This window comes from Perca fluviatilis, chromosome 4 (genome assembly GCF_010015445.1).
Source record: "Perca fluviatilis chromosome 4, GENO_Pfluv_1.0, whole genome shotgun sequence".
Lineage (NCBI taxonomy): Eukaryota > Metazoa > Chordata > Actinopteri > Perciformes > Percidae > Perca > Perca fluviatilis.
This window is the reverse complement of record NC_053115.1, coordinates 33,888,742-33,901,154: the sequence shown is the minus strand read 5'-3', so window position 1 is coordinate 33,901,154 and position 12,413 is coordinate 33,888,742. Positions and strand designations below refer to the sequence as shown.

The window sequence follows — 12,413 nt, the reverse complement described above, 5'->3', positions numbered from 1 at the left end:
GTTGAGGTAAGTGTCCATATAGGCGTTGTTTTCACGGATAGGATCGCCCCGCTTCCTGGCATTGCACGCTGTTGGGCTCGCCACTAGAGCTGGGCAATATATCAATATTATATTGATATCGTGATATGAGACTAGATATCATCTTAGATTTTGCTTATCGTAATATGGCATAAGTGGTGTCTTTTCCTGGTTTTAAAGGCTGCATTACTGTAAAGTGATGTCATTTTCTGAACTTACCAGACTGTTGTAACTGTTCTATTATTTGCCTTTACCCACTTAGTCATTATATCCACATTACTGATGATTATTTATCAAAAATCTCATTGTGTAAATATTTTGTGAAAGCACCACTAGTCAACACTACAATATCATTGCGGTATCGATATTGAGGTATTTGGTCAAAAATATCGTGATATTTGATTTTCTCCATATCGCCCAGCCCCTCTTCACTGACCACTGACAAGCAAAGAAAACAGTCTACACCCTCCTACAACAGACCATAATGGTGGCTCGTTCGGAATACGATCTCTTATTTTACACAAATAGCTTAAACATTTTAAGCAAAAAAGAAAAATAGGCCATGCAGTTGCTTCATTTCAGATCGACAAAGGTCAGTTTAAAAGATTTCTGCTAGCTTTTGAGAGGCGTACAGGGGTACCTAATTAAGTGACCACTGGGTGTATGCACTGTATATGTAATTGTAAGTGCAAACACCGTTGATCTATTTACCCACACTGCAATGACATTGCTTGCCAACATTTGCTCAAATTCTTTCAGTTAGATGAACAAAACAGGTTTTAGTCAGTTTAAAACTAATGTTAAGAGTCATGTTGTCATTCAGGTCTGATAATGCCTCTCTGAATGTATAAACACTGGTCTGTCCTACAGATGTACATTAGTGTAATGTGGAATTATATATTTTATATAGATGTGAATTTAGGCTACATGCCCAGAGACAACAGATGGGAATTAGCATTGTGACATATCTGGTGCAATATATGTATTGTACACTGTCCCTGATTTAAATAAGCCAATAAATGAATGACAGTTATAAGCTTTGGTGTCTAAATAACGCGTGTCATAGCATGTTACCACTTTATGTAGGCTACAACTGTTTATTTACCAGACAAACTGAAACTAAATTTTTTTTTTATTATTTCTTCATGTAAAATAAGCAAATACAACAAACAGTAATTGTGAACTGAAATATGAACTCTAAGGTGTATACATGTTATCATTTATTTACAAGTCAGTCAAATCTCTGCCCTTTCAGATGCTGCTCTCCCTCTCCCCTGACTGCTGCTCTGAATCTAGAATCGATTGCTTTTCCCTGGGTTCCTGGACATTAACGCTGGATTTTATACATTGTGTTTTGCATCTGAATTGGGTATATTGCATTTTTTAACGTTGAATTTGTGAACATTGAAAAATAAAGGTAAAAGTTAAGTTGTTGAAAATGTGAAGAGTAAAATTCAGTGGCACACAATTCAGATACATAATTTCAATGCATAAATATTCAATGCTAGTAATTCAACGGCTTTTCACTTTCAAAATCCGATGAAACACATTTACTTCCGTAGTAGCCTGATCCTGTGATCAGCAGAATAAGTCTGCCACAGCTTTACTGTCGTCAAGGTGACATGTTTGTATCGTTCTCACTGAAGCTCCTACTTACTCTTAAAAACATGTCGCGACCAAGTACATGTCCTTTTATTCTTATACTTAGCAAACAAATTAAAGTGACCACACCTCACTAAATTCTGATCTGTCAGTGAAAGTGTCTAAACATCCGCTTGTTTGTACATTCCATATTTAGTATGAATTTAGGAGTTTTCCTCCAAGCCACCAGTGAACAGGCATTTCCACAATGTCCCCCCCCCCACACACGCACACAGTTGTATTTGCCTTGAGTGAAAGTGAGTGGGTGGTGTAGTAAAGCCGTGGAGTTCACAGGGGGAAAATTAAGCATTGTGGGAAACTCCCACTTGATTTGATCTCGGGAGCAGCGCCTCCTAATGGGAGGAATGTTCTTGTGACCATGATGACAGCTGGTGTTTGAAGCTGCACAAATCAATCAACTGGACTTTTTTTTAAGTCTACAGTGTTGTCATTTTTTTGCATCACTGCTGAAGCCTTTGTATGTTAATTATTACAACTATATAACACAAATGTTTTGCGCACATTAAACGTACAATGTGTCATTTTCTGCCGCTAGGGGTCTCTCAATCAAAATAATGGATGTAAATACGTACTTTTGATGACGTCGTGTAGTGCCATTATGGCAGTTGTAGTTTAACACAATTGCCGACTGGAATATATCTGTTCACGGATGGGTTTATCCATTACACTTTTATCCACGTTATGTTTGGTAACGTTTATTCATGTCATTCTGATAAAAAAGCCACTGTTTCCCCCACATAATTACATTTTCTTGATTCGATTTGTATTAGTAGCTAAAGTTAGCTAACTAGTTAGTTGAACAGTTAGCGAGCAAGCAAGCTTACATTAGCCAGCACCTAAAACCACAATATCACAATATATTTTACGTCAGTGTCACTTTTGGGCTTTTTTCAGCACCAGGGGGGAAAGGGTTTGGTACTCAACCCTGCTGAGAGACTTAGCTACTTCGTGGCTGGGGCTGGCCGCCGAGTATTTCCGGGGCCGACTCAACGCCTGGGACGATATGGTCCATTTCATATGGTCCGTTTTAGAGCCCGGCCAATAAAGGATTTTTAAGGCCGATATTGATACAAATATTTGGTGATTTAAAAATCTGATATTCCGACGGAAATCGGCCAAATATATATAAAATATATTTAAAAAAAATCCAGAAACGCGTAACAAAAAATTTACAGATTTCCCTAACATTAGTTATTTCAATGTTATTTATGAGTCCTCACTAAAATAACGTGTGTTTTATTGTCACAACAGAACAGAGGAACATCAAAATATATCAAAGTTCTGATAAATAAAATGTATAACAATACAAACTTAATATATGAAACTTAAAGGATTAAACATGAGTGTTGCCAACGGGGAAGGCCCTCTGGTGGACAAACTATGCAACGCCAACGCTCATAACATGGTTGCAGGGTGTTTCGTCCGTTTTTATTTTTAAAATATTAATTTATCTTCCATAATAAATGCCGATACCGATAGTTTGGAAAATGCCTAATATCGGCCCACAGATATATTGGTCGAGCTCTAGTCCGTTTCCCCGACGGAACATAAAACTTTCTGTAACTGCTGTTAGCATCGTTATCACCCAGCGCTGGGTTCGGATTGCTGTTAGTTAATAGTATTGGCTGGCTGCTGACTAACTGTGGATGTGTCGTCTCCCCGGGGTTGTTGTTCACTTTTATCCCGACTGAAGTCCCTTAGCGGCGGGGAGTGAGGCAGAAGTGGTGTAGCTGGCTAAATTAGCATTAGATTTGTCTATACGGCTAACGTTCCCGCTGATGTTAGCTGGCGAACGTAATCGTGGGTTAGCCCAGTGCTGTTTAACGGTAACTTTACCTTGATCAAAACAATTATACTTAAAATAATTTGTGTAATAACGTGTTGAACGATGTTGTAACTTTATAACGTTAACGTCCCCCACAGAGCATTAGCATGAGCTAATGCTAACGTTACTTGTAAACGTAGCACGTTAAGCTGGATCAATTGATATTGAAATGTACCAATAAATAAGATCTCTGCTGTATTACTGTGTTGTAAGTGGCATGTAAGCGATGACAAAATGATGCTGTGTGGCAGAAAGCAAGTATTACGGTTACTGAGTAGTATTTTTTCTGTAACATTGTATGATTTACGGTAACTCTCGAATGTATCATCTGGGTGCCCGTGTTTTGACGGAAGTTACAGTAACTAGAGGGGTCAAAGGTTATATGACGCCACTGACAAGCGACTAAATGAAACGTCCTGTGTCATTAAAATATAGTAACAGATTTCTCTGGGTCTGGAAACATTGTTGGAAACATTTGGGATAGTGTAGGTACACAACTCAACACAATATATAACATAGGTATAGTTGTTTTTAGACATTTTAATGCAGAAATGTTACATATTGTACCTTTAATAGGGCCTCTAGCCTTAGTTTATATTCATTTTGACCTTTTCATTTTTACATACAAGACTTTTGCATTGATAATTACATTCAAGTCGGAAAAGCTTTTTGAGAAATACATAGTTTTTTAATGTTTTTGATGTAAACTGTGGAATGTAAAACGAATTATTCCATGAAAGGCACAAATTCAACCAAACACTTCCTTTCACTGCAGCTGTAAACCACAGTGCTGAAATCTAGAATGTGTATACAGTGAAGAGGGGTGTCTGTCTGGTGTCCCCCACTGTCCTCCTAGCCATCATTCTCCTGTACAAAAGGGCCTGCTACTTTGGACCAGGACTCATTTTAAAGCCTAAGGACTATTACAGTGTCCTTTCATGCTCCATATTCCAAATTGCAAACACTTGAAGTTATTCAAGGACGTGATGGGTTTTAGATTTTCAATGTGTTTTCTGTTCATGTCACTCCACTACAAATATCAATTTGTAGAGCCATTCTCTATTTATTTATTTTTTTTAGAAAGGATTCTGTGGTAATTTCAGGTCAGACTTTTTAGATACATTCGCACTTATTAGGCCGGTTACACACTGGCTGCGTGGCGTGAGCGTGGTGTTACTGTTGCGTGTCAGCTGCATGGCGACTGTGTGGATATTTCTATGTCTTTACACATCAGAAACGTGTCTGATGCGGTGCTGCTGCTAGCCTTGTCTGGATTCATGTATGTTTCCCATTGATAAAATGAAATACCATGTTAAACATAAATATATACTGATTTGATTACAGCAAAGACAACGTTGGCAGTATTGATTTTTTTTATTACATTTATATCTGCATTTATATCAAAACCTAGAGACTTTTAAACATCAACATGTCATTTACTAATATGTATTTGTGTCTTAACAACATATAAACATCTTTTCCTATTCTATTTTGCCTGGAAACGCTTCCAACATGCTTGCGTGTCGCTTGAAAAATAGGCGTCGGTTCTATTTCTAGCAGTCACGCGTTTTCGTGTGACGCAGACAGTGTGTAAGCTCTAACCTGTTAACATGAGAGCTGAAATATAAACGGACACGCCACGCAGCTGACACGCTCGCACGACGCATCCAGTGTGTAACCAGCCTTAATAATTAGTCAATCAATCTGATCGAATCAATTTGTCAAGCGACAGAAAAATAACAAACAACAATTTTTATGGTATTTTTTCAAGAAACAACTCGTGTTCAACAACATGCTGTTTTTCTGTGTACCACTGTAAACTGAATGTCTGTTGATCATGGGCTTTAGGGAGCGGGATAGGCGTGCTTCACTGTTTTACCAAATAATTAATCAAGAAAAGAATTGCCAGATGAATTGGTTGAAAATAATGGTTAGTTGCAGCCCTGTTGTCAATGCAGGGATACATTTGTAACTTTTGACAATAATAAAAGCATATCACGGTGACTGTCACACTGCAGGGACACCTAACAATGAGTCCTTTAAGGTCATATTCCTAAAGATTAGAAAGTGTTTCTTGTTGTTTCAGCTGTGTTGGGGTGGATGAAGACGATGCTCCAGACATTGACGTGTATCACTGTCCAAACTGCGAGAAGAACCACGGCAAATCCACATGTAAGTATCAAGTTGTGACTGTTGCAGACTGAGTTGTTGTTTCTCTGAACAAAGAAATCGTGAAACAACCGTCTCGGTAATGTGATCACTTCACTTCACAGTTTTTATGTCTGAATATGAAATGATGTGATCGTGTCATTACTGGCTCTGAATGTGTTTGTTCTGTTTTTCAGTGAAAAAGAAAAAAAACTGGAGCAAACATGACACGGGGCAAAGCACAGATATCAAAGCTGTTCAGAATGGCAGTCAGGTTTTCATAAAGGAGCTCCGCAGTAGGACCTTTCCAAGGTAAAGACATAAAGTGGTCAACCTTCTATATCACTGGCCGTGACACTCTTAAGTTATAATGAAATTAAATGATTGATTAAGCCTCTTGAGATCTCATTAGGGACTCTTAATTATTGTCCTTGTGTCAATATTATTCCTCACTCTATTCTTAATCCCACTAGGGGGCACTGTCTAATAACGTTTCAAGATCTGACTTCAAATTGTTTTACATGTTGCCATCTCATTTCTGAACACACTGCTCTTTCACTCACTGTGTGTGTGTGTGTGTGTGTGTGTGTGTGTGTGTGTGTGTGTGTGTGTGTGTGTGTGTGTGTGTTGCAGTGCTGATGATGTGCTGGTGAAGCTGAGCGGCAGTCAGCTGACCCTGGATTACCTGGAGGAGGGCGGCTTCAACGATCCGATCCTGGTTCAGAAGAAGGACGGCCTGGGCATGTCCATGCCTGCTCCCACCTTCTACATCAGCGATGTGGAGAACTATGTTGGTGAGGACCTCAGAATGAAGGCAAAATGAATGAATGAGTAATGAATACGTCTACTACTGCTGTTACTGCACTGATTGTTTGTCTTACAACTACTACTACTATAACAACTACTACTGCTGTCTGTAAGGTGCTGGTTCTCTCTGCTGTTGTTTTTTCACATAGAACCGGTATGGTTAAAGTTAGCTTGACTGATGTTATGCAGAGGTCCGCCTTAACAAGCGCTAACGTTAGCTTATGTCAGCTATCATAACTGAGGCTAGGCTCTATGGGAAAAACAACAGCAGTGAGAGACAGTCTTACTTGCAGCTCGGGAGTTCCAGGCGAACTCGTGAAAGCCGTTGCCATAGATACACAGTGCGAGACAAGCAGCCATTTGTCTCGCACTGCCAGCTCTATCTCCACAGCACTGTGGAGTAAGGTCTGGCTACACCACAGATGCATTCTGGGATAGAAGGGGGGAAAAAAACGCTCTGGGTTGTTTACATTTTTTAAACCAATCACAATGGTCTTGGGCGGCGCTAAGCTCCGGACGCAGCAACGGTGGCTCTGCTAGATAGTCTCAGGAAGAACCTTGTTTTGGGGGAACATTTGCACCCTGCTTCAGCTTACTAGCTCGAAGTTCGTTGTTGTTTCCCGAAGCGAACAGAGTTTGAGAACGGCAACACACAGAGAGAGGAAGGAGAAGGGAGCGTCGGATATCAGGCTTTATCCTGGAAATGTACTTCCGTTGAATCCGACTAAGCAGCCGCGCACAGAGAGGAGGCGGCCGCGGGGTTCAAACAGAGAGAGTCTCAAACACAGAGGGACAAGGAGGGGCTGAGCGAATCAATGTGCACAGCTCTACAATGAAATAAGAATCTATTCATTTTAAATATTTAAAAAAATCAATATGTGGTGGTCAACGTTGATATTGTGGCGGGTCGCCACAAATAAATCCATGTATAGCACACTGCTTACTACTACTGCTGCTGCCAGTGCAACTGTTGCCTCTGTTACTGCAGTAATCAGCACTAATGTGTCTGCTCATGCTTCCACTGTACTAGTACTAATACTGTAGTGTTGCTTAGACCTGTACCATCACTGCTGCTGCCCTGGAACTGTTCCTGTTAATATTACAGGAATTAGTGGTATGACTAAAACTATCACTTTACCTCTATGAATCATTATGCCACAATTAACAATACTACTGGCTGTTTGCTACTATTACAGCTGTAATTACTAAGTACAGTAATACAATAGTACAGCAACGTCTACTATAATCCCTACAACTACCACACTACACTACAACTGATATTACTGCTACTAGTGTACTAGCACTACAGCTGGTGTAGCTACTGTAGTATAGTCTGGATCAACTGCGTCCGGAGCTTAGCGCCGCCCAAGACGATTGTGATTGGTTTAAAGTAATACAACCCAGAGAGTTTTTTTTCCCTCCTATCCCAGAATGCATCTGTGGTGTAGCCAGACCTTACTGCACAGCGCTGTGGAGATAGAGTTGGCAATGTGAGACTGTAACTGTAGTAACTGTAGTATGACTTTACTACTACTGTTATTGCTGTACTCACAGTAGTAAGTGCAGTAATAATAGTACCTCTGTAATACTACAATAAATTTATATATATATATTGCTATTCCCAGCACAACTATTAATTTTCAAAGCTTCTTTACTTTGCTTACTATAAATATCCATAGGAATATCTTCAGGTACACAGCAGTGCTTTCAAAATAAGAGCATGAGCAATAGAAGAGGGAAGAACAAATAAAGACGTAACATATGCTTTGTATGCAATGTGTTTGCACATCCTGAGAGTTTTAATTCATTAATACTGTATCTAATATTTGTGACTGCACTTCATTACATTCCCCCCTTAAAAGAAACACAAGATAAAACATGTACTATACAATTTCTTTTCAATAGGGGGCACAACTGTTCTTTTTTCCGCTGTGCACCGGTGCTGCATATCAACAGCATACTGTTCACCAGTTTACTGTTGAACAGTTTACTAGCTTGCAGGCGGTTAGTTTTTCTTCATCTTGTTTGATCGTGTCCTCTGTGTCCTCTGTTTCTCTCTCTCAGGTCCTGATGTCGGCGTCGACGTCGTAGACGTCACCAAACAGACTGACAGCAAGATGAAGCTCAAAGAGTTTGTGGATTATTACTACAGCACAAACAGAAAGAAAGTGTTAAATGTCATCAACCTGGAGTTCTCTGACGCAAGGTGCGCACTCAATCTGATGCCCGATGTTTGACATGAAGCCAGAGTCAAGATGGCCGTGTGGAAAACTCCTGGTACTCATTTTGTTTGTCTTTGTTTTCCTGGGACAGGATGAATAGTATCGTGGAGAGTCCACAGATTGTGCGACGATTGTCTTGGGTAGAGAACTACTGGCCTGATGACGCTCTGCTCGGGAAGCCCAAAGTCACCAAATACTGTCTCATCTGTGTCAAAGACAGCTACACAGACTTCCACATTGAGTGCGGTGGCGCCTCCGTCTGGTACCACGTCCTAAAGGTCTGTCACTCTTATGGTTAGACCAGTATGTTGAATCAGAACCAGGGCTGGGCGATATGGAGAAAATCAAATATCACGATATTTTCCCCCAAATACCTCAATATCGATCCCACAACGATATAACGGTATTGTAGTGACTATTGGTGTTTTCACAAAATATTTACAAAGTGAGATTTTTGATAAATAATCATCAGTAATGTGGATATAATGACTAAGTGGGTAAAGGTAAATAATAGAACAGTTACAACAGTCTGGTAAGTTCAGAAAATCACTTCACTGTAATGCAGCCTTTAAAACCAGGAAAAGACAACACTGATGCCATATTACGATATTACGATATCCAAATATCGTAAATGGCTTAAGTGTTGTCTTAGTCATTATATCTACATTACTGAAGATTATTTATCTAATATCTCATTGTGAAGATATTTTGTTAAAGCCCCAATTGTCAACCCTACAATATCGCATTGAGGTATTAGGACAAGAATATTGCGATATCTGATTTTCTCCATATCACCCAGCCCTAATATATATATATATATATAATTGGCTCTGAGTAATGGTTGTAATCCATGAAACCTAATCTGACTGTGTTCGTGTCTGCAGGGAGAAAAGATCTTCTTCCTCATCAAGCCCACGTCTGCCAACCTGTCTCTGTACGAGCGCTGGAGATCATCGTCCAATCACAGCGAAATGTTCTTTGCCGACCAGGTGGACAAGTGTTACAAATGTACTCTGAAGCAAGGCCAGACTCTGTTCATCCCATCAGGTCAGAGCTGAATCAAACACTACAATAATGTAACGAAGGCACACTTTCACAGCTGACCCGTAGCTGTGTGCGTTCCAAAACAATGATTTTCAATTGTGGTGGAGTCCTAACATATTGTAGTCACACAGTAGAACGTATTTGGAATATGATATGATATAATGTCTCTACTGAAAGAATTATATGATTTCTCACTGTTGTGAATTGATTAATCATTTTTGTTTTTTAAAGCAAAAATGCTCAACATATTTCCAGCTTCTTTTCCCTTTTTTATACCACTTAAAATGTATTATCATTTAAAGATGTCCCTTTGGACATTTGTTCACTATTGTGACCTTTTAGAGACAAATCAATTCATTGATTTTCCAACTTTATATCTGCTAAATTCAAGAGAAATTAGAGGGATTCAAATACTTTAATACTTTACAAAAACAAAGGTTTTTTTCCCTCCATTTTTTCTGTTCCCATTAATTCATTAAAATGAATAAAATAATAATACAATGATTAAAATAGAAATAACATGCATGGTATTTGTTTTCTTTTGGGATTTATGAAACTGTTTTGGGAAGGAGATATCGATGCCATTCTCTATCACATTATTGAGCTACCGTACGTTGTGTAAAAATCAATTGAGATCTTTGTTTATGGATAAAATAACGAGACAGTGATGTCGGTTTTTGGTCAAATCAAAGCACTGCACGACGTTGATGTGAAAAAATCCTATTTCAGCATTGAAAGCATGAGTGGAATAACTGATGACAGACAAAAGCAACCTTCTGTACACCATGGTCATGTTGGTCCCATGTCAATCAATCAACAAATTATTCAATTGGAAAAAGCGTCTGAAATCTCGCACAATGGTAATAATAGTAAGTGTAAAAAAATAAATAAAAGGTCAATAGAATATTGAGGTGGGTAAGGGAAAGTAATACCAAGTAATAATAATGATTTTTCTTTCATAAAAAATATTGAATAATTTATATTTTTAGTATCCTGGTGGTTGAAATGTGACGGTCTCCTCAGGTTGGATCAATGCAATACTGACTCCGGTTGACTGCCTGGCCTTCTCTGGACACTTCGTCCACAACCTCAGTGTGGAGATGCAGATGAGGTCTGGACACACACACACACACACACACACACACACACACACACACACACACACACACACACACACACACACACACACACACACACACACACACACACACACACACACAAAACATCTTTTATGCTCTATGTCCTTGTGTTTTTTTTGTGCCATTTTTAAAAAAAATTGTAATTGCTGTGATTCACCATTCCTCCTGCAGACAACCTTGTCCTAATTTTGGGAATTTAGTGGGACGTGAAGACATTGCGTATTTGGCCTTGGCTGATCTTACTCAGTAGTTTCCACTATGTCCTCATTTAAAAAAAAAAAAAAACATTTAGCTGCAAATTCCGCCAAACTGTTTATGAAATGTGTGAGTGGCAGGGTTTGTGGGTAATGCATGGCGATGTTTAGCTGAAACATCCTGGTTTCCTCTCGACAGAGCGTATGAAATCGAGAAGCGGCTAAAGGTCAAAACTCTCACCCCCTTCCCCAACTTTGAGACGGCGTGCTGGTACGTGGGACGACATCTCCTCGAGCGATTCAAAGGTACACTCTCATATTTGATGTATGTAAAGATTAAATATGGGTTTCTTTTTTTTTTGTAAACTTACATCCTCCATTTAACTTATAATTTCTCCAGAAGAATGCGTGAGAGCAGAGAAAACACAAACAGTGTCAGAATCTGAGTCCGGCTGCATGTCTGCTGCACAGATGAGGAGCTGGATGCTCTAATATTATTTCAGTCATTAAATCGGTGAATCGCAGAGTTCACAGATGATTAGCTTCAAAAGGTTTGGCCCAGCTAGAATCACTTGCTCCATTACGAGCCAGTGTTTAAACTCCCCTCAGCTGGCTGTTTATGTTTCCACTATTTTCTTGTGTGTGTGTGTGTGTGTGTGTGTGTGTGTGTGTGTGTGTGTGTGTGTGTGTGTGTGTGTGTGTGTGTGCGTGCGTGTGCGTGTACTTCTAAACCACAATATACCATAATTCTTTCTAACTTTAAGGTCAGCTCTTTCAGACTCACTTCACGGCTGCTGCTATTTTGCCTTGATGGTATTAATACTTTCCTGTTTTGGTTCAGTTGATATAGCTACTCAGGTATTCAGACTGTGTTTTTCTGCCATTAAACTAAAAAAAAAAAAAAAAAAGGAAATCCACATTAAGGCAGCTGAATTTGAACTGGTGAGTCATCATGTGGATCAGTTGTCTGGCCGATATTCGCTTGTTGCAGCCATATTGGTATCTGTATCTGTGAATATGTCGGCTAACAAATAACACATAATGTTTGAGTTCATGTAGAAACAAATAAGGCATTACAAAGTTTGTCCAGACCTGCAAAAACTGCAAAAACTATTTTAATCACAATTCTTAAAAACATCTTAGCAGTCTTTATAGTTTAAACCGAAAATTTACTTTATTTTTACTTTTTAAAATATGCTTAGGGGAAAGCTCCTTATGGACCTTTCTTCACGTACACCTGGGAAATGCAGTTCACTGTTGTAGCTGATGATGACCAATAAATACAGAAAGCAGTCAGGAAGAGTGGCGATGGCACAGTGGATATTCCATGTGCCTTTGGCGTGGGAGACCTGGG

General features: G+C 39.3%; 1 protein-coding gene across 2 annotated transcripts in view; it reads left to right on the top strand.

Moving 5' to 3' along the window:
• phf2 (PHD finger protein 2) overlaps positions 1–12,413 on the top strand; it is a 39,591-nt gene that overhangs the window by 7,839 nt on the left and 19,339 nt on the right. For both annotated transcript variants that reach the window (XM_039798436.1, XM_039798435.1), the window contains exons 2-9: positions 5,592–5,677; positions 5,851–5,965; positions 6,287–6,447; positions 8,525–8,666; positions 8,774–8,960; positions 9,567–9,729; positions 10,750–10,837; positions 11,259–11,365. In XM_039798436.1, coding sequence (XP_039654370.1) covers positions 5,592–5,677; positions 5,851–5,965; positions 6,287–6,447; positions 8,525–8,666; positions 8,774–8,960; positions 9,567–9,729; positions 10,750–10,837; positions 11,259–11,365 — 1,049 coding nt within the window. The remainder of the gene's footprint in view (positions 1–5,591; positions 5,678–5,850; positions 5,966–6,286; positions 6,448–8,524; positions 8,667–8,773; positions 8,961–9,566; positions 9,730–10,749; positions 10,838–11,258; positions 11,366–12,413) is intronic.